Below are 22,001 nucleotides of genomic sequence, written 5' to 3'. Positions count from 1 at the left end.
ACTTCATGAACAAATACAGGAATAATAGATTCAAAAGTTCCAGCAAAATAAAAGTTTAAATATATTTTTTTATTCGAATATAAATGAGAAGACGTTTCACTAGTCAAAAGAACACTAACGCAAAAGCAGAGATTACGGTTGGTTATAACGTAAATGATGATAAATCACGAATTATTCAAAATATTAAAGTTAATGTTAGCCCTGAATTAACAAGGTCAGCAACTCAACCAAATTTATTAACTCGTGACTTACCGAAGAATGAGGAGAATGAAGAAAACCATGAGAATGGAGACCAAATCATTTTATCTGAACCCGGTAAAGAACCTGTTGAAATTCCCACTTATCCAACATACCCCCCGCCTCTTTCATCAAACATCGAGAACCCATATAAAATAGACATTAATTCAGAATTAATGAAAATTTACCGTGATATAATAATTAATAATTATGATTCAATAATAAATTTAATTGACCAATCCGGTTTAATTATTTTACCTTATGAATCATTAATTCACATTATCGCCATTCTTTGTGATGTTCAAGATTCAGACGTTAAGATTCAATTTTTCATAGATGATGAGGTTTCATGCTGTGGAATAGTTGCAAAAATAAATCCTATAAAGGATATTAGCACAATTAAGATATCAAAGAACGGAACAACAACTGAACTTCATTTAACATATAATGATATTTATAATAAAATAGTTGATGAATATAAAATATCACTTGAAAAATTCTTTGTTAAGGCTATTTAATATTCAAGCATTAACATTATCGAATAATAATCCTTTGAATCATAATCAATAATAATTGACCTTTCACCAGTTTCTATCGTTTGTTTTATTTCTTTTTGTTCCCCACTATCCGGATCGGTCATTGTAATTGTTTTTGTTATAGTATCAGCTTTATCTTTAACTTCAATCTTTTTTCCATCGGGATATTTAAACCAAAATTCCAAAAATTCGATATTGTCAATCTGTTCATATTTTAATCTATCAATCACATTTTTAATACCATCTGAAAATCTTATGAAATGGTCATTATATGGGTTTGATTGAACTAAATTTGAATGAAGTGAAATATAACCTGTTGATGAATATGACACTGACTCAAATTTTCTGAAAACACTAAAATTTATAACATGAATGAATTTCTTATTCGTTGAATTTATGAATTCTTGAGGTAATCTTATTCTAGTTTTATTTATCACTGGAAAATAACGCTTTACCATATTTTTAATCGTAATAAAAATGTCAATTATCAATATTATTTCGAATAATAACTGTGAATTAAATTTAACAGTTAGCGGAATTTATAATGTTACTCTCGTTTCTGTGAGTGGTAAATTTAATCCCATTCTTTTAGACCCTTCAGATTATATATCATTTATTAAAGATGACCATGAAAAAACGTATGATATGTATATAAATAATGTGATAGCGAAATGGGATATTAACACGATTTTAAGTTATTTAAATGAATCATTTATCGTATGGTATGAAGAAAATTTTAAATCAAAACCTGATAAACTTTTTGAACTTGATGAAATAAATAACCTTATTAAATTCCCGCTGAAAATTAAATTTTGTACTCCTCATCTTCGTTCATTGTTGGGGATATTAAATTTTGAAAAAGATGTTGGGGATGTTTTGTATTCTGACACTGGTTCCAATTTCATTTTAATCAAATGTGATAAAGTTAATACCCCAATGAGATTTTCACATCAAACATTAGACCCTAACTCTTACCCATCAATACAAAACATTTTATCCATCAACTTAAACACATTTTCTTTATCATATCCGTTTCAATTATCCGGGAATTCATTTATTCTTCATTCAAAAGATTTATCAAATATTAAATTTAGAATAACTGACCTGTTTGATTGTGATTTAGAATTTATGAATGAAATATTATGGCAATTTCAAATAGAAAAAATAGCTGATGAGATAACGGATTAAATATTTATTTTTAAATCATAATAAATGATTAAACAACAGCAACCACAACAACTTAAGGCGCAAAGCACCCAGGTCCTTCAGACCATTACATACGCCATATATGCATATAATTCAAAGATGGCAGAACAAACGCAAAGGTTGAAATATGGAGATTTGGAGATAGTATTGAAAAATGACCATTTCGAATTCGTTTGCAAAGGTGGTGCAGTGATATCAAATATAAAAGAAATTTTATTTATGAATTCAAAAATTAAAGGAATAACGGATGATATAACATCAATTCCACCAGAAGAACAGAGATATTACGCATTAAATGCATTTCCTAAAGTTTTGAAGATTGGAAGATTTAATTTAAATGAGGAATTCATAGAAGGTTTCCTAAACGACATAATGAAGAAGGCGGATAAAACATATGTGGATAGTGAGTTAGAGAAGAAGGCAAATTTGGTTTATGTTGATGAAAAAGATAATGAAATTAAAGAAAAGGTTGAACGGTATTATGAATGGACATTTGAGACTTTTAAAGTTAAAGCTGATACAGGATGGGTTTCAGGATGTTTAGACCTTAAAGCGGATAAAACATATGTTAACGATGAGTTAGAGAAGAAGGCGGATAAAACATATGTTAACGAAATATACCAAAGTTTGATAGGAACAAAAAATATTGAAACTATTGTTGGTGACTTTTCTGTCAATGAAGAAAATAAATATTTTAGATGGCAGTTTGTACACTCCTTAAAAAATGGTACACGGTGTAAACTCATTCCGAAAAATAACAATGAAATGTATGTAAGCTATAAAAAGAATGATGGTACACAAGTTAAAGTTCCATTAGACAACAACTGCTACTTAAACTTATATGGAGACGAACAAAAGAAATATTTAAGAGTTTATGAAATGGTAGATATGACATTGCCTGACCCAGCTCCAGCACCATATTATTATGACTATGGAGATGACGACAGAACACCACGTGTAGATGAACAAAAGCTAACATTATATTTAGATTATTATAGATATAAAAGATATAATGCAATAGAAAAAACGAGAATAGTATATTATTATACAGATGACAGAAATAAATATTATAGTCAAGATTTTACCTACCCTGAAAACATAAGATTATATTATAAAAAATATTCTGACACAAACCAGAAGAAACCAGAAATAGTTGCACTATATTTTAAGTTCAAAAGAGACAATCCTATAATATCTCATATGTTTGATTTAATGAACCCAGTAGGTTCTATTTATACATCTATGGATGCAAGAGGTCCTCAAGTAATGTTTGGTGTTGGTGCATGGGAACAAATAGTTGACAGGTTTTTGTATTGTGCAAACTCTTCAAAGGAAACAGGGGGAAGTAAAACGATTTCAGGTGAAAATTTACCTGCACACAGTCACTACATAGATTTAAGTACATCTCAAGCGGGTTGGCATAAGCATAGATATTGGGATTGGTCAGGAATGACAAAAGGTAAAGGATATGATGTTAAAGATGATGTTAAGTTTGCTATAAATTGTTACTGGAGTGACACTCAGGGAGAAGGAAACCATACACATTTCGTTTCAGGATATACACAAACAACGGGACAAAGTAAAGAATACATGCCACCATTTATGACTGTATTCGCATGGTATAGAGTTCAATGAACGCTCAATGTTTGTGAAACAAACTTTAGAACGGACTGAAAGTCCTGAGCTCCAAAAGAGCGAACGGTATAATTTAAATTTTTATTTTAGTATAAATGAAGATTCTACCATATGGTGTTATTGGAAGAGATAAAGATGGAAACCCAATATTTGATCCAAAGTTAAAATTAAAGTTACTGACAAGACAACAACTTGAAAAGTTGCTGAAACCAAAACAGGATGAGAAAATGAGAAAAATTTAAATTATGCAATTTTATTTTTATCATAAATGACAAAATTAATTAAGCCAACTATTTCTAAATTAATGATACCAATGAAATCATTTCGTGGAGTACTTATCCCAGGTTCTTCACAATTAGCTGGGGCAAGTGTTGTGACTCAAGGTGGAACATTAGCGAATCCATTCAAATTATTAACTAAAGATGAACTTAATAAAATGATGATAAAATAACTGATAACAAAATTTTATTTCAGTGCTACGTAGCCTGTCGATATAAGATTTTATAAATTACATATTTGACGTAAATTTATTTCCCATTTATTCAATAATTAATTATTTTTGAAGAACTGAAGGTGTTACCATGTTACCATGTGCTACCAGGTTAATTAACTTCTCTGAAAAAATGAGACAACATGACATTTTGACAACACAGCAGGATTAATGCAAAAATAAATTCAAATCATACTTTATAAAGCTTCATTTACAGGTATTTCATCGTCAGTAAATGAATCCTCATTATCGTTTGGTTCAACCTGTTTATATAATCCTTTCATTTCTTCTTTCAAAACATAACACCATGTTTGTTTACCGTCTATTCTTCTATGTTTCCTATCACATTTATCCTTAATACTCATTTGGAAATTCTTGTCTTTCATGTCTGATGGTTTGCAGAATAGAGCATTTTCACACGTCATACCTGCACACAATTCATCATAATGTGTATTTATCCATACATCTAAAGGATTTGTTGATAATTCAATTAAATCTTGTTTGGCTTCAGTCATCGGTATGATTCGTACATTAAATGATGAAAGGTCGTAATTGATAAAATATGTTAAAAGGTTATCATAAAATTCCTTAGTGCATGAATCCATTAAATTCTTGAAGTAATCAAATTGACCCTTGAATTTACCATTAACTCTTAAAACTACGTATCTTCTGTCTCCAACTTCAATTTTGACAGGGTAGACGTTGTTAGTTACGAAAATGAAGTTTGCAACGTTCTGTGCTGTTCTTCTAGGTTGATTCTTTTCATTAATTCTAATCTCATTATCCGTTATAATTGATTTCAAAGCGTTGAAGTTTGCGAGTCTGTCTTCACCTACATTCTTGAGTTCATTAAGTACAAGAAACATTTTATTCTCAACTACTGAATTGAAATTACCCGTTAGCTCACTTATTTCAGTAATGTTTTTACATGAATAACCAGCGAGAAGTTCAGAAATAATGTCTGTAAATCTGTTTTTACCTGTTCCCTGAAGTCCTTTCAAAATAATTGCTGTTTCATTCTTGATTCCAGGATGTTGAATCATTGATGCAATCCAGCCGAGAAGGTATTTATACACTTCATCGTTATTATCACAAATGGCTTCTTTAATGAAATTCATAAACATCTCAATTTTTGAGTAATCAGGCTTTTCGAGAATGTTGTATTTATAACCCTGAAACGTTGAGAAAACATCTGGGGAATCAGATTTAAAGCAAACACCCTTAACGGTTAATGAAGATAATTGATTTAATAGTACATCCCATGCTGTTATTGTTTTACCTTCTTCTTTAAATAATTTAATCATTTTAAGTGACTCTTTCATGTTTGATTGAAGAACGAATGATATTTGATTCATTTTGTTGTGGATATTATAGTCCTTTTGAATGAAATATTTGTTTCCACAATCTACAAAACGGATTACACGTGATAAATCCTCAATTACTTCAGAACTGTTTTTATACTGATGATTTTCAGCCTTGCGTCTAATATCTGTTATCAAAAACGAGTCATCAAGTTTTATATCAAATGTTATTTTTGGCTTACGTAATAAAGGTAAAACGTACTCATCATAATATTCTTTTTGATATAGTTTTAGAATCTTCACCAAAACAAATGGAGAAGTCATTAAATGTGCATATCTACCACGTGCTTTTTCAAAATTACTTTTTGCATTTTCTGTTAAACTGCAGAAGTTATAAACGTTATCGTAGGCTTCATTAATTAAATGATTAGGTAACGAATTAATAGCTTGAAACAGTGTGAATAATGTAACTTCTTTTTCTAAATTCATGTTTCCACCGTCATTATGTACTTCAAAATCACAGATGCCATCAACTATGCTCTGGGCAAGTTTATCGTCAATGTTTACATCTTTGTTTTCATTCATGATAGTCTTTATTTCTTCGTTCTTTTGTTCAACTCTTACCTTAATATTCAAATCATTTAATATATCATTCACTGTTCTAGTTAATGTTGAATCATAACTTCCACGAATGAATGAGTATGTATTGATTGGTTCTGTTGCATTCTTTCGAACTCTTGAATCAGCCATAACCACTAATGAACGTTTTGAATCATCAATAGAAGTCATTATATCAATATCATAATCATTGCAGGAATAACATTTAATCATTCTGTTCGAAACTGAATAGAAGAAATTAGTGTTGCAATAAATGTGAAGACCTCCTGAAGCGGTTTTAACGATAACATCTTTATCCGAAAGTTTTGATAGAATGTCTTTTCTAACCGTTTCTTTAAGTTCATCATTGTACGATTTATTGATATCGACATCTATAATAGTTAAATTTTGAATTTTATTTACTAATAAAGCCATACCAGTTTTCCTTCCTCTTCCTCCATCGTGTTTGAGGTAGTTATGTAAATCAATCTTGTTTTCACCAATTCTTTCGTTGAGGGTTTTAGTTTCTGCCACAACTAATTCCTTAGCTAATGAATCAATAACTTTTTCATCAGAAACGATATAGTTGCTGTTGTTGTTTGTTGCTGTCATTTATATAGGAATAAAAAAATAAAAATAATTTTAAAACTAACTTTATTTTTGGACTGCATCAAATTTCCTGGACTGTTGTCTAAATGTCATGTTGTCATCATTTTTAAGAGAAGTTAATTAACCTGGTGACGTGGTGACAGTGAAAACATTAACGTAAACATAAACGTAAACATTAACGTAACCATTAACGTAAACATTAACGATAAAATTTATTTCCTATGTTGTTGTCAAAATGTCATGTTGTCTCATTTTTTCAGAGAAGTTAATTAAGCTGGTAGCACATGGTAACATGGTAACACCTTCAGTTCTTCAAAAATAATTAATTATTGAATAACCTGAAACCATTAACGTAAACATTAACGATAAAATTTATTTCCTATGTTGTTGTCAAAATGTCATGTTGTCTCATTTTTTCAGAGAAGTTAATTAAGCTGGTAGCACATGGTAACATGGTAACACCTTCAGTTCTTCAAAAATAATTAATTATTGAATAACCTGAAACCATTAACGTAAACATTAACGATAAAATTTATTTCCTATGTTGTTGTCAAAATGTCATGTTGTCTCATTTTTTCAGAGAAGTTAATTAAGCTGGTAGCACATGGTAACATGGTAACACCTTCAGTTCTTCAAAAATAATTAATTATTGAATAACCTGAAACCATTAACGTAAACATTAACGATAAAATTTATTTCCTATGTTGTTGTCAAAATGTCATGTTGTCTCATGGTAACATGGTAGCACTGAAAAAATTAAATTTGGATTGAGTTTAAAAATTCATCTTTATTAAATTTAGGGTTGTTAGATTCCCGACGATAGGTGTCTTGGAAGATTTGCCTGGTGTCATCATAGTTATTCATGTGATTTTATCCCAAGCATATGGGGATTCTAAATTTTTGTCCCTATCGTTATCCCAATTGAATTTTTTTTGGAATTTAAAATTTTTTTCTGCATGTAAACTTAAATTTTAATTTTTACCACTAAAATGCAATATTTCAACAAATTAATGAGTAATAATATTTTAATTTATAATAATTATTATAAATCTCCTCAATTTAATGTAATTATTGTATTAATTTTTGTTGAAAATATAAAATCTTCAAGTAAATGATGTGAATTTAATATTTTTAGAATGTTGTTTAATTGTACTATATTATGCATGTAAAATTTTGTTACAATACATTTTATATGGGATCCCCATTGCCCAATTGAGAGAAAATTGAGAGGTGGGATTGGGCTAGCCCAATTCAAAATATCCCAGGTGGAAATAAAAAAATTAACAATTCAACATAAAAAAGCATCTTAAATAATAATGATAAAAAAATTTTGTATGAATTTCAATCAAATTTGTTTTTATTCAACTTAAGAAATCACTTCATTAATGAAAGAAGTCGGGTTCACAACATATCCCGATCTTGAAACGAAACAACATGTTTACATGCGATATAAACATGAAGGTAGTCCCAAGTGGTATGTAAAATGCAATGAACTTGTGACACGATCTGATGGCGTAGTTTGCCGGTGTTCAATGCAAGAACAAAGGGAGGATCATTATAAAAACTGGCTTAAGACTCATGTTCACACATGTCAGGCCGGAGAAGCATTATCGCAGCAAACATTACTTGACTACTACAATAAAGGTAAACAGCAAATGATCCAATGTTGGATTTATCGAATGTATACGATGAAATGACCATTTTTACCGGTAAGTTCAACCTTGCCTTAGACACATTTGCATCCCCAGAATTCACGCATGTTGCAAAGATTTTCATTATGTTCACAATATATCAAATGATGAACAAATACAAACAACTTCAGTCAGCTAATATCAATCCGGAAAAACTTGCTGACAAATTATATAAGCCTATTACACGTGATGAGATCCGAAATAGAATGATTGCTATTGCTAACAGCATACACCTTGCTAAAGTTCTCGAATTCGCCAAAAAAGCATACACTTGTGTCGCCATCGATGAAGGCAAGACACATGATTACCACAATCTTGATTTTGTCTTAACAAATCCGTTGGAGCAAATGAAGCCATACCCAGTAGAGGCGATAGATATGAAGGATGGCCAGACAAGTCAGGATTATAAATCCGCAATAACAGCAGGATTTAACAGAATTGACATTAGGAAAGTCAAGATAGGTAGTGTGGTAGTTGACGGAGGACCAGCACAGTTAAAATGCTTCAAAGATACTTGGAATGATTCATTCTATCATGACAGAGATCCAAAATACTACAAGATATTGCTTATTCCCTGTTTGTGTCACAGAATCCACAACAGCTATCAATATATTGCTGGCAAGAACAACCAGTTACAAAGTTTAGTAAAGGATGTGCACAGAATTGCAGAACTTTGTCGCATTCATGCTGACGATATAGGTGCACAATGTCCACAGCATGTATCCACCAGATGGATATATGACTATAATATATGTGTCTTTATTCTTAAGTACGAAAACAAAATCAAGCAATATATAAATGTAGATCACGATAAAATCGTACAATTGAAAGATTGTTTAGCTGTTCTTAAAAAGCTAATCTTAGTATTCGAATCGGATAAGGCATTGTTGGCAAATTGTTACATTTGGCTTCGTAAAGCCATATCAGCTCTCAATCTTTTGACATCCAATTTGCATAATGCATTCGGATCCATCTTGGCATCTTCATTGGATAGCTATACCTTGGACTCTGACTTTGGTGGGCTATGGTGTTTGGCATTCTCTCTCACGCCGAGAGGAAGGTTCTACTTCCATAGAAAGTTTGTTAAAAACGAAGAAGTAGAAGATTTGGCCGATCCCTTGAGTTCCTTTCAAAGTGAGCATATTCCTGATAAAGATCCGGCAGAAGATTTACAGGACATTTACATGGATTCTATTTTTGAGGAAGGTAACACAAACGCTGTAATTGATGTAACAGATGAAGGCACATTTCGTAGAATTGTCGAATCTGATGATCAACTTAGGCTTACATTGCAAGATGTACGCGAGGATAATCATCAGACTGCCGAAAATGATCTAACAGCAGCTAAAGATTACCTCAAGCGCATTTTGGTTCAATTCCGATTGAACGAAAGACAAAAAACGCTTGTACTCTCGTTATATAATACGTTCATCAATAAGGAATCAGACATCTTTGAGAACGATCTGATGGACGAGGCACAAAATTATGCTTGGGAAGAGATCTCGCATAGAATTGGAGAAAAATCCATCCTTGCGGAAATAGCATTACGCTTGTTATGTTCATCTCCTTCGGAGGCAACATGTGAACGTAATATCAAAGCACAAAGGTTAATTTTGAACGTTAGGCGGTTAAGATCCAAGAAAAACTTGTTAAATAGCCGTCATATCTTAATGGCAACTAAATGAAATAAACATTTTGTTATTATTTATTTTTCAATATTAAATAGCCATTTTCTTCACAAATATTTCAATGTGTTTTTACAACAATTTAACATTCAATAATTTATAATGAATCGTTCTCTTTCATTAAACATTAATTAAAACCTCCGGTCATGAATATTTTTTTTGTTATTATTATTTTGTAATTTAAAATCTAATAATATATAAGAGTAATATTTATTATTTTATATTTTAATTCGTTATGATAATCTTTATATTTACAATTTATAAAGCACCGATCCACAGATAATATAGTTCAGTGGGAAGAGTCATAGTATAAGCCTTAAGTTCCCCAGTTCGACCCCAGGGCCTTTTCGTTTTTTTCTTTTTAGATTTTTTTTCTGAAGTTTATTTTTAAGGTTCTCGCTGGCGACCCCCCGTTCACCAAAAAAATTTTCGATTTTTGCTGGCGCCCCCCCTTCGCTCGATATTTTTTTTGTGAACGGGTGGGGGGTCGCCAGCAAAAAAAAAGATGTCAAAATTTATCCCAAAAATTTTAAAAAAATCGAAGAAAGTGCATCCCAGGGATTATTAAATTTAAGTTTTCACATCTCTAATCATAGTGTCTTTAAATCAAAAATTTTATTTTGGAGTTAGTTTTATTGATTTTTCAATAAAAAACATTTTTAAAACAAGAAAATAAAACGATAAAATATTTATATTTTATATAAGGATCTTATATATTTAAAATAAATATCATTTTATTTTTTTCATTGGTGTCTGTCAAACCATAATACACTATTCAAAAATTCAATGTGTCTTGCGGTTTCAAAAGACACCTTCAAATTGAACGATAGCACAGACACTATTGAATTTTACCCATTGTATTTAGTTTTTACCCTTTTTATTTTTAAGAATTAATGACTGAAACAGCCGTTTTGCTATGACCTCAATCACTTTTATTAAGGGTTTCGTTTTGCGAAAAAAACGTACAATACGCAATTTCGCTAAAAAAACATTTAGCTAGCAATTTCGACCTTTGACTCCACTCAAGACGTCACTTTTTTAATTTTGCGGTATCATATTTTTGGAAAATCTTTATGAATATTATATAAAAAGTCTCTTTAATATCTATATTTCATATTTTTATCGATTTTTAAAGTTTTTGCGAAAAGTATTCAATTATTTTTGCTATTTGGTCGGGTAAATTCAGATTTGCGACATTTTCTGATATGATATTCAGATTCGACGTTGATAATAATGCTTATAGAACCCTCTTGCTATTGTGTCAAAATTGCGAAACCGATAGCAAAAATATCTCGCAATATCAAAATTGAGATATTGAGTGAATTATGCATTATAGAGATTAAAAATCTGATTTGTGAAAACATCTCATCAGTTTCTAGCTAATTCAAAAATCTTTACTATCTTATTCGATTAAAATGAAAAGGGAATAGTTTCATTATGCTTTAAATGACAGCCTTATAATATAATCATAGTTTTCGCTCAATATGCAGCATTTTTTTTTCGAAATCTATGGTCAATATCCTAAATACTGATTGCTTTGCATTCATATCTCTTACATTTTCTATACCCACATCACTATTCATTGCTATTCCTATCTTTTTCATTTTTGTTTGTTTCTCATAATTTCTCAAAAAACATGATAACTTGATATTTGTAAATATCATACTTTATAACGTAAATAAGAACTTGACCTATTAAGAAAAGCAGTAATGAAAAGAAAATCTGAAATTCATAAAAATTACAAGTTTCTGATGACAATTAGCTTAATTAAACCAGGTACAAGATTATATAATTGTATTTTCTATCCAATTATCCATATAATATCTTATCCAGAAAAAATAACTTGATCAATACCAAATGATTTTTTAACTAGTAAATAAAGTATTTTCTTTACACACACATTGTATATCATAGTTTTTTTTTTTTTTTGGTTTCGCAAAACATCCAAAAACAAATATGCTATAAAAGTGACAATTTTAGCAAAACGAAACCCTTACTTTTATTTATTATTTTAAATATTATTTAATTTTATTATTTGAATAGGCCAACTTATATTTGAGAAGCTCAATTTGAGACCACTTAAAACATTGAAATATCATAAATATTGAAATATTAAAAAGTGTATTTCAAAATATTGAAATTATAAAAATTTATAATACTGAAATTGAGACAAATTAATAAATTCAATGCGTTTTTTTTGAAATAACTCTCAAATATTATTTTTTTGTTTATTTAATGATGAATAAATATGATTGCTTTAGTCAATCATAAAAACTAATTTAAGTTTAAAATAATGAAAGGATAATTTGATCGTTTTTGAAAATACAATTATTTTTGATGATTTGCAAGAATCTTTGAAAAGAATATAATATAGGTTCTATTTTTGTAAAATTTATCCAAATCATGTATTACATAAATTACGATTAAAACGATGAAAGAACCAAAAAGTGTGTTTTGTGTTTTGTTGTTGCGTGTTGGATGCGGGATCCTGTTATTTCCGAAATCGACAAAAAATTTGGAAATTTAATTTCCGAAATCGAAATTATATTAATGTTTTTAATATTCTTATATCAAAAGGATTAAAGTTCATTAAGAGAAAAACAATTCTTCTTCTTCAATCTATTGGCGCATTTATTTCTACACGCCAATAAGAAAGGGAAAATTATAAGACACCATGGTGTCTTCAAAACGCTAATTTTTGATATTTTTAACAACCCTAATTAAATTCATCTCTTCCAACCAATTTATTTATTCTATTAAATTCTTTTATTTTTGCTTCACTCAGTTTAATGATTGAACGATAAGTTTCTAATTTTTCGATTATTTCTTTCCTCTCTTTATCGTTTTCAACCCCACCACATTGCGGCTTCTTTTTGTAATAGCATATTTTTGATTTAATTCTGTTTAGTTTCTTTTTATATTCATCGTCTGGACTCTGAATCTTAATTGAATCAGGACTCTTGGATGCTTCGTTGTCACTCATTTCTTACGAAATAAAAAAATTAAATATTATTTAAATATAATGGAGTAATAAAATAAATCGGAATTTCTATTAATTTATTGTCAACTTCAACTAATGCATTGCCGTTAATATATCTAACAAATTCAGCTATTGTGTCAAATCTTCGTCTTCTTTTTGTCATTGATTTATCAGTTTTTCCATAATCGAGATGAATCAAAACTTTATCCCCTTGTTTAAAATTCATGAGCCCCGAATTAATTTGTTCACGTTTAACATCATTTAACCTTTCCATTTGCTTTCTAATATATTCCCATTCTTTTGAAATATCATTTTTCATTTCCACTGGTTTCATGTTTATGGTTCTATGCCATGTATTATTGTAATAATATACTAACTGCTGTATGATGGAGTCATGATTTCCATCCCAGTATATCTGACCGTTAACCCCTAACACATCTCTAAGAGTTCTCATTACCGCATCAACTATTTTATTATGAAACGTATATGGAGAGGATGAAAAGTAAAAATTAATTTGTGGGAAATAATGAGCCATAGCTGCCTGAAATCCTTTATCACCATCACCCCTTATATTATCTACTCTTTCATGATCTAGTAAGTATTGTATAGCTCTTCTTGTTTCCTGTTCTGTTTTCCCTTTCACCGGAATGCAATATAAATATCTAGTGTTAATGTTAATGGCAAATAAATAAGTAACGTTTCCTTTTGAATATTCTAAATGATCGATTTCGTATGAATATGGATATGGAGCAAATGAAGGGCGACTAAATTTTTCCTTTAACGGTTGAATTTTCGGGTCAATTGGTTTATTTAATATCTTGAAATCCTTTTTAAAATCTTTTTGCTTCTTTAATGTTTGAAATGGATATAATAAAGTGAATGATGAAGGATTAACTGAAGGAGGAGGTACTACCGTTGGAGGTTTTGGTGTTGTAAGTGGTTTAATTTTATCTGCTTTGATTTTGGATGATGAAGTTTTGGATTTCATTCCTCCCTTCATTAATTCTGGATGTATTCTATTCATTTGTTTTAAATATGCTGTATATAAAGGTTTGATATACTTTCCCGCTTCGAGTTTATGTTGAAGGATGAATTCCAAAAGTTGATCTTCATTTAAAAGTCGGGCTGAATATGGTTTAACTAATGAATCATAAATTAAAACTTGTGCATCATTTATGGTCTGAAGGACCTGGGCGTTTTGCACTTTTGGCTTTTGTTCCTTTGGCTTTTGCGGCTCAGGATTATATAAATTATATAATTCATCAATATCTTCTTCTGTTAATACTTTATTTTTGAAATCTTTCAACTGTTTAAGTTGTGATTTAGTTTTTCCCTTTGTATATTCATTATTTTTAATTTTGTCTTTAATTTTAGAAATTATTTTATCATGATATTTCAAAATTTCATTTTTATAATATGGATAATAATATTCCATATCATCACCCATTATATAGTTATTATGTTTTTGGAGATATGCTTTTAAATCATAATAACTAAGAAAATTTTGATTAAATACTAAATCATCAATTAAATGTTTTAAATCTACACTATCCATTTATATAAAAATAAAATAAATTATTCAAAAATGTAAGACATGAATTTTTAAAGTTTATTTTTTATTCATGAAAATCATTAGTTTCTAATTTCTTTTACTCGTTTATGAGGTCTTTGATTATGACTTTATTGATTCCATTCAGGATTTAAACAATGTTTAATTAATCGTGGAATATCTGACATCATCTATATATAGCTTCTTTTATAAAAGATGAAAAATAAATTATTTTAAAATCAATGTTAATTTTTTTAATGGTTTATGTTTGGGCTGAGTGTAAATGTCTTACAATTTTGAAAATTTTTTAAATCTTGATTTATTCAAAAACGTAAGAATAAAAACCGTAAGAATCATACATTTTTTACTTCATATGTTAAAAAAATGATACAAAATCGCTCAATATTGTATGAATTCTTACGTTTACAAAAAAAGTCACAAAACCCTTCCACATATACTACTTCGGTCAAATAAGAAATTTTAAAAATTTAATTGATGAAAAGAAATGAGTAAGAATCTGTACGACTAAATTTTATAAAATTTTAGAGTAGGTGACAAAAGTGCATACTCTTAAATTAACCTTAAATGTTGAGAGTAGGTGCCAAAGTGCTTACTCTTAAACAACCGTCGGATTTCCGGGTGAAATCGTGACACACTTTCGTCTTTCGTAGGCAGTGGTGGTTGTTACAAAAGGTAACTTCGAATGTAGCGTGAAATCTGCAAAAAAAATTCTGAAATTTGAATGGAGAACACAAAAATTGAATAGTTTACGTCAATAAAAAAGAGAAAAATGAAGCCAATGTGTCTCGAACCTAGGACTTAGAGCAGCAATCCTACTGTTTATCCCATTACACTACATGCATCTCTCACCTCAGTGAATGAGATCAACTATATGATAACTTTTCCCCCATTATATTCTTGTGGAAAAGTGACAAATAGCAACTTTGACCCTCTCTCTAAAATTTTATCAAAAAAATCAATGGGTTGTTCTTCATCAAAAAGCAAGGCCAGAGTAGCAGCTGATGAACAAGGAGATTATGATAAAGCTGTTCTAGCATTAAAGGTCAATCGTGATCGTCTAAAGAAATACCAATTACGCTTAGAAGCAGATAATGAAAAACAAATTCAAGTTGCAAAGCAATTAGCTAAAGAAGGCAAACTTGATCGTGCTAAGCTTGCTCTAAGAACCAAGAAGGCACGTGAAGCAATGATTGTTAAGACAGATGGAATGCTAACACAACTTCAAGAGCAACTCAATCATCTTGAGAATGCAAAGATGATCAAAGAATTTGCTAAGAACTTAGAAATGACTAATTCTGTTCTTAAGACAATGAATGAACAACTTACTCCAGAAATGGTTGAAAAGTTAATGGATGAAAACCAAGAAGAGACAGAAAAAGTTAACGAAATTACAGATTTACTTAGTCAGAATATGACTCCAGAACTAGATGCTGAAGCAGAAGAAGAATACGAAAGAATGCTCCAAGAAATGGAAAATGGAGAAGAAAAACAGCAAAATGAGCCAGAAGCAGAAGAACAGGAAGAAGCAAAACCAGAAAAAGTTGCTGTTGCTGCTTAAGAAATTTTTTTTTGTAATTTTTAAATTTTTTGTTATTTATATTTCTAAACTCATTGTAATTGAAAAAAATTATCTTTATAGTGTTATAATTTTTCAACAAATTTTAAAATTCTTAAGAAGGAATTTTATTTCTTATTTCCAATATCAAAATGGGTTCAATTATATATTATACATTTCTATAAGTTTTGAAATCGATTTTCATGGCTTTCTTCGATTAAATAAAAATCTCATTAAAATTATTCATTAATACTAAATATAAAACCATCATATATTAGTATGCAACCTATATTGGATCATGTTTTTAAATAAAAAAAGCAAGTAAAGTTAGAAATAAGATTTATTTTGTGTTATTTTAGTAATTGATAAGTTAAATCAACAACATCATCAATATTCTGTGACAAAGCATCAGGTATTCCGAAGTAATCGATTGCAATGCTTGCTATCTCTTTCTTTCTTCCATTTTCCTTCAAGCAGAAAATGACATTTTTGAGTTGTTTTGGAGATTTAATTGATTTAACAATTTGGTTAAATCTTGGAGTATCAACGAACATGTGAACTTCCTTTCTCTCAATGATCTGTTCAATTGCTCCTTGTGGAAGATCGCCATCATCATTCATCATCAGCTTAGCTCTAACAACAACATTTGGTTTGGAAGAGGTCAATCCAAATCCGAAATCACCAGTTTTTTCAAGTAATTTCAGTTCGTTTTCTTCATCCAAAATATCAGACCATAATTTGGCATCAGTTCTTAATGAGTCATTCTTCATGTTGAAGGAAGACAAAGCAATTTCCAAAGCTATTTCTTGGTTCAACAATTTGTCTTTTCTCAATTGTTTCATCAACGAAATCAACAAGTTAAATTCGAGTTTTAATTCACTCCACTTTCGAATTAATTCAAGAGAATTCAAAGTAGAATTATCCTTAAAATTGCTGTTGTTTGAAGACACGAAACCACAGCAATATTTATCAACGATTTCTTTCGGAAATTCGATTTTTTCCGAAAGAATATTTATCGCGTTGAAAATTTCTTTGTTTGACTTACTTCTAGAAATCATAACAACCATTCGAGACCTTAATTCATTCTTTTCTTCTTCAGAGATCATATTCTTGCTCTGAAGAGTTGAAATAGTACTTTCAAAAAGTGACAAATTTTGTAAATTTGACAGAGTACATTTTGTAACAATTTCAACAATTGGCTGCGATAATTTGGACTTCGCGAAATTGCATGCATCAGAGTTATCACTGTCAATGATAAACTTCAAAAGTGACATGTCATTTACATCGACGGTTTTTGTAAATTTTTCTTTACAATCGATAAATTTTTCGATGTTTTTAGGGGAGCAATTTTTAATGCAATCATCAACGATTGTTTCTTTCTTCTTCATGTCATACCATTTCTCATTAGAAAGATACAAAACCATTGTTGTTTCACTTATATTTACAAAACCATCATTAATGAGGTCAACTCCGAAATTGATGTCTCCAATTTCTATGGCCTTTTTAGCGAAATAATCATTGAGTAAAACTATGTTTATGTCATTAAGTTTTTTGTAAATTGACTTCACTTTTACATAGTTTTCTCTCAAATTTTTATTGTCACCTTTTCTTTCTAAAATGTTCAAAATCAAATTTGTTTTATCTTCAGTTGTATCAATGATAGAAGGTGTTATTAAGTTGTCGAGTTCGCTAAAAGCATCATACATCATAAAACGGTTAAAAAGTGACTTTACAATTGGCGGTTGCATATCATCTGGAATCATTCCCAAAATCTGAACAGCGCTGCTTAAGTTTTCATCTCTTAATGAACAAGATTTTGCACTTTTTATCATTTTTTGGCAGAAATCCAAACAGATATCGATTTCTTTTGAATTTGTGATTTCGATTTCACTCCATTCCTTTAAAGTAAGCATTGCATTGAATGTCTCCATCTTAAGTTTGTTCCTAAACTCTGTATCTTTCTTGTAATCCTTGTAAACTCGTTTAGATGTCTTTGTAAACTCCGACCAATTATCAAATGTCAAATTTTTGCTTGACAACAAATTTTCTCCAGCAGATAAAATAAATTCAGGAATTGTTTTGTCTGTGATTTGTTTGAATGATTTTGGTTTGGAATTCTTATTATTAAATTTCAACAAAATTAATAAATCTTTGGTCACTTCACTTAAATAACCGAAAGACGATAGAATGACAGAAATATTTGTATCATCCAAAATAATTGTTGAATATTTAAGAATCTTATCTGCCAAGTCACTTTTTGTTGGGAAAATCTCAATAATTTGAGAAACAAATTTAATTCTGTCTGTTTCCGGAGATTTTTTGAACATTTCTGGAGAATCTGACAAAATATTTGACATTAACGTACATAAACCGTCAAAATTATTTTGGCAGATTTTTAGACAATGCTTTTCTATTATATTTTTCGCTTCAAGACCATTATTACTATCAGAAATGAAAATAAACAATTTTTGTTCATCTTGCAAATTAATGAAATCATTAAATGATAATTTTTTCACAGCTTCTAAATTAGTTGCATTGCAAACGAATTCATCGAATAGTAAAGAATTGTTATAAAGTTCTGACAACTCTTTAGGGAATTTCGTTGATCCGATCTTCAAAAATTGACATAAGATGTCAGTTTGGCCAATTTTGTCATCAATTTCAAAACATTTCTTCTTGAAATATTCAACATCATTCGGCATAAGACACTCGTATTCACTCGGTGGAATAAAAGGTGACAAATGTGAGATGATGTCATCTTTGTCACTTTTTGTAATTTCTTTTGATTCCTGGAATATTATTGCTATGTCTTTAAACTTCTGATTTTTGGCAAAATTCTGAAGTGTCACTTTTATGTCAGAATTTTTGAATTCATTCCATTCTGACTGCAGAAATGATGTCCTTGGCAGTTTAGTGAAAATTCTAAGTCTTTCTCTTATTTTTGTCAGTTTTTCATCGTTTGGTTTTACTCTTAAACATTCATTTATCAAAGCTGACTCAATATCACTGGAAATTGATGAGTTATTCAGTACAAAGTTGTAGACATAGTCTTTGTCTTTGATTAGTCTTAAATGTTCATCAATAATTCTTCTGTTTAATTCATTATTTTGGATGTAAAATTTATGGAAAATGTCAGAATCGAAATTGTAAATTTCTTGAAGTTTTTTCGCTTCACTCCACATAGAATTCTCACAACTACGAGTGTATAAATCATAAGGATCAACAGGAGTGAACTTGACAATGTCGAAATGAACGTTTTGGCCAATTACGTTTTGTGGATCGAACATTAAAAATCCAGAAGGAACGTAGCGAAGAACTGAATTCGGTTTTATGTTTTTTGATAATACTCTTTGTCCGTTGTTGTTGAAAAATGAAATTGTGCTGTAATTATTTAATGTTAAATAAAATTCGTCTTTCCATGGCATTACTTGCATGGTTCCGGTAGTTTCGTTAATAACAAATTCCATGTAATCACTGTCTTCTGATAAAATCGTGATATTGTTCTTGTTATCTAAAATATAAATTTTTGATCCTTTGCTGTTGCATGAAATCTCTTTAATTGTCTCGTATTTGATGTCAGGATGGATTGTATTGTATTCGTTGTTGATAATACTTATTGTTTTTGAGCCTAAACAAATTAATCTGTTGCAGTATGAAAGATATGTCCATTCTTCGATTGCGATTGGCTTTTCTTCGGTATTTTCGATAAATGTTATTTGTGATTTTGAGATACCAACAAGATTGTCATTGATTATTGCTAATCTTAATAATTTATTTTGATTTGGAATGGATTTAATAGATGTAAGTTTGTTATTGTAGTATGTTATTTGCTTGTCAGATAAAACAATAATCTCATCTCGCTTTGATAAATAGGCAACATCGTAATAATTCTCTCCTACATTAGTAAATATCTGTCTTCCATCTGATATTGAAACTCTAAATAATTGTTGTCCAATTAATATTGCGCAATAAGTACTATCTTCATTATATGCAAATTTATAAACATCATTCCATGTTAATCTTGCTCCAGCTGTAAAAATACTTTTGATAATGGATGTTATTGATGATCCTGATGAAATGTCATCCAATGAGAAAGATCCAAAATCTTTCTTCAAAGGAGTCTCATCAAAATCGAATCTTGAATTCATCAAAATTAAACTTTATTCAAATGAAATTGATTTGCTTGACTCTTGTATAATTATGTTCTTATAGTTAATTTGAAAAAAACGTTCAAAATGAAAATATTCATCATTCGATATTTATGAATTGATGCTGATTTGTGATATATAAACACATACAGAATCTAGTATTTGCATTTCTCTTTCCGAATATACTATTTATAAAAAATCCAAATTTTTTGTAGGCAATATGATATTAAATCTGATTCATCATGCATTATAACACATTGACTAAGCAATATGTCAAACCAAATCTTCATAATTTTTAATGGTCAGACTGCATATTTCATTTGTTGTTTTTATGATAGTAGTTGTAGCTCATCTTCCTGTTATAGAACTACTACTCACTTCATATTTCAATCAAAATTTACCTCTTCAGCGGAAAGTGAAAAGTATAAATCTAAATACATCGAAAGTAGACAAACAATTCGTTCATTTCTCTACTTCAAATCTAAATTATCCTATAGTTACTGATTCAGTATTTAACTTATCCGCAAAAACTGCTTGTATTATTCATTTATTCGAAACCTGCCAAGGATCAGGTTCTCAAACAGAAGGAAAACTTTCTTTTTCAAAAGATAGATACATGAATACATGGGTTTATTCACCATTATTAACAGAAAAATTTTCAACCTGTAAATCAGTCGAAATAGACAATAATATTACAATAGATGACTCATTATTCAGACAAGGTCAAGGAAACTTCCACATTCTTAATTTCAAAAACACTTCAATTCAAATGTTGAAAAAATCTCCTTATCACAAGATCTCTCGCATTCACGATTATTACAACTACGTTTCTAATGTCAAACCAAATAAATTACAGCTAAAATCTAGATACTCAATGCTTTTACACTTTACAAAAGGTTTAGTTTATTCATTCTTGTTTTTAGTTGATTGTTTTACAAATTGTCCGATGTTTAGAGATACAGGTGTATCAGAAAACCATGAAGTTTGTCAATTTGGTGACTTAAGATTTAGAATTTATTTTATTAATAGCTCATCACTTACAGGAATTGGATATAAGGATGGTAATGTAATAAAAGGTAGTTTAGGAAGAATAACAAATGGAATTCAAGGTCTTTCTTCGATGTATCACGATTACGACCTTTATCAAATAATTTATGCCTTAAGAATAGGAATATTTGTACTTGTGTTCGAAGCTTTGATTTCTATTGATGATGAAAAGAAAAGACTTAATTCTACAATAGATTTCATCACAGCTTTGTATACTTTTAAATGTCTGGCATTTAATTCGAAGTATTTTAATCAAGTCCATTGTCAGATATATTTGGTCTTTTATTTCATTTATTTGTTCAAATTTAGAAATTAATTTGAAAGCGAAAATTGATAGAGAGTCTTAATTGATATATTTTAACTTTGATTTGTTGTAAAATGGAGTTTTGGATATTGTTTTTAAAAAAATTGATAAAAATATTGACATTATTTACTCATTTTTTATTATGATATGGTAGATTTGCAATCTTAGAAGAAATATGCTGAATTTCCGGAACTTCTTATTACAGTTTTTTACTTTCACCCAAAATATGAAAAATCTTCCAGAATTTTAAAGCAATAATATGGTAGATTTATCTGCATGCTATTTAGAAGTTCTTTTGAGAATAAATCTTAAAATGGAAAATATTTTTAGAATAACGTAGGTGGAAAATATCGAAGGCCTTAATTATTGTAAAAACTCTAGCATTCGAAGTAAAATATAGGTATTCATGG

General features: G+C 29.5%; 9 protein-coding genes and 1 pseudogene across 10 annotated transcripts, besides 3 other annotated features; 4 read left to right on the top strand and 6 right to left on the bottom strand.

Annotated features, from left to right (window-relative positions):
* Positions 1–14,522: part of a mobile genetic element that runs on past the window's edge.
* Positions 2,859–3,614, top strand: TVAGG3_0230430 (phage tail repeat-like family; the record flags this gene model as incomplete). Its single annotated transcript, XM_051227320.1, has 1 exon — positions 2,859–3,614. The coding sequence occupies one exon, from the start codon at positions 2,859–2,861 to the stop codon at positions 3,612–3,614; it is 756 nt and encodes a 251-aa protein (XP_051112306.1).
* Positions 4,302–4,619, bottom strand: TVAGG3_0230420 (uncharacterized protein; the record flags this gene model as incomplete). Its single annotated transcript, XM_051227319.1, has 1 exon — positions 4,302–4,619. One exon carries the CDS (start codon positions 4,617–4,619, stop codon positions 4,302–4,304), a length of 318 nt encoding a protein of 105 aa, XP_051112305.1.
* Positions 5,234–6,614, bottom strand: TVAGG3_0230410 (Prim-pol domain family; the record flags this gene model as incomplete). Its single annotated transcript, XM_051227318.1, has 1 exon — positions 5,234–6,614. A coding segment is annotated over one exon (1,381 nt), but the record flags the coding sequence as incomplete, so codon positions are not given.
* Positions 7,469–10,576: a mobile genetic element.
* TVAGG3_0230400 lies at positions 8,966–9,987 on the top strand (annotated as a pseudogene). The gene has a single exon. A coding segment is annotated over exon 1 (1,022 nt).
* TVAGG3_0230380 (uncharacterized protein) lies at positions 12,704–12,970 on the bottom strand (the record flags this gene model as incomplete). The annotated part of the gene is made up of 1 exon (XM_001319927.1): positions 12,704–12,970. The coding sequence occupies one exon, from the start codon at positions 12,968–12,970 to the stop codon at positions 12,704–12,706; it is 267 nt and encodes an 88-aa protein (XP_001319962.1).
* On the bottom strand, positions 12,990–14,522 carry TVAGG3_0230360 (integrase core domain containing protein family; the record flags this gene model as incomplete). The annotated part of the gene is made up of 1 exon (XM_051227317.1): positions 12,990–14,522. One exon carries the CDS (start codon positions 14,520–14,522, stop codon positions 12,990–12,992), a length of 1,533 nt encoding a protein of 510 aa, XP_051112303.1.
* A 539-nt stretch (positions 14,523–15,061) lies between these two features.
* Positions 15,062–15,108: a mobile genetic element.
* A 387-nt stretch (positions 15,109–15,495) lies between these two features.
* TVAGG3_0230330 (vacuolar transport) lies at positions 15,496–16,095 on the top strand (the record flags this gene model as incomplete). The annotated part of the gene is made up of 1 exon (XM_001319926.1): positions 15,496–16,095. One exon carries the CDS (start codon positions 15,496–15,498, stop codon positions 16,093–16,095), a length of 600 nt encoding a protein of 199 aa, XP_001319961.1.
* Positions 16,096–16,442: 347 nt separating this feature from the next.
* TVAGG3_0230320 (uncharacterized protein) lies at positions 16,443–17,516 on the bottom strand (the record flags this gene model as incomplete). Its single annotated transcript, XM_001319925.1, has 1 exon — positions 16,443–17,516. One exon carries the CDS (start codon positions 17,514–17,516, stop codon positions 16,443–16,445), a length of 1,074 nt encoding a protein of 357 aa, XP_001319960.1.
* A 175-nt stretch (positions 17,517–17,691) lies between these two features.
* TVAGG3_0230310 (uncharacterized protein) lies at positions 17,692–20,240 on the bottom strand (the record flags this gene model as incomplete). Its single annotated transcript, XM_001319924.2, has 1 exon — positions 17,692–20,240. A coding segment is annotated over one exon (2,549 nt), but the record flags the coding sequence as incomplete, so codon positions are not given.
* A 129-nt stretch (positions 20,241–20,369) lies between these two features.
* Positions 20,370–21,779, top strand: TVAGG3_0230300 (uncharacterized protein; the record flags this gene model as incomplete). Its single annotated transcript, XM_001319923.1, has 1 exon — positions 20,572–21,603. One exon carries the CDS (start codon positions 20,572–20,574, stop codon positions 21,601–21,603), a length of 1,032 nt encoding a protein of 343 aa, XP_001319958.1.
* Positions 21,780–22,001: the final 222 nt, after the last annotated feature.

This window comes from Trichomonas vaginalis, chromosome IV (genome assembly GCF_026262505.1).
Source record: "Trichomonas vaginalis G3 chromosome IV, whole genome shotgun sequence".
Taxonomy (NCBI): Eukaryota; Parabasalia; order Trichomonadida; family Trichomonadidae; genus Trichomonas; species Trichomonas vaginalis.
This window is presented reverse-complemented; position numbering and strand designations above follow the sequence as displayed.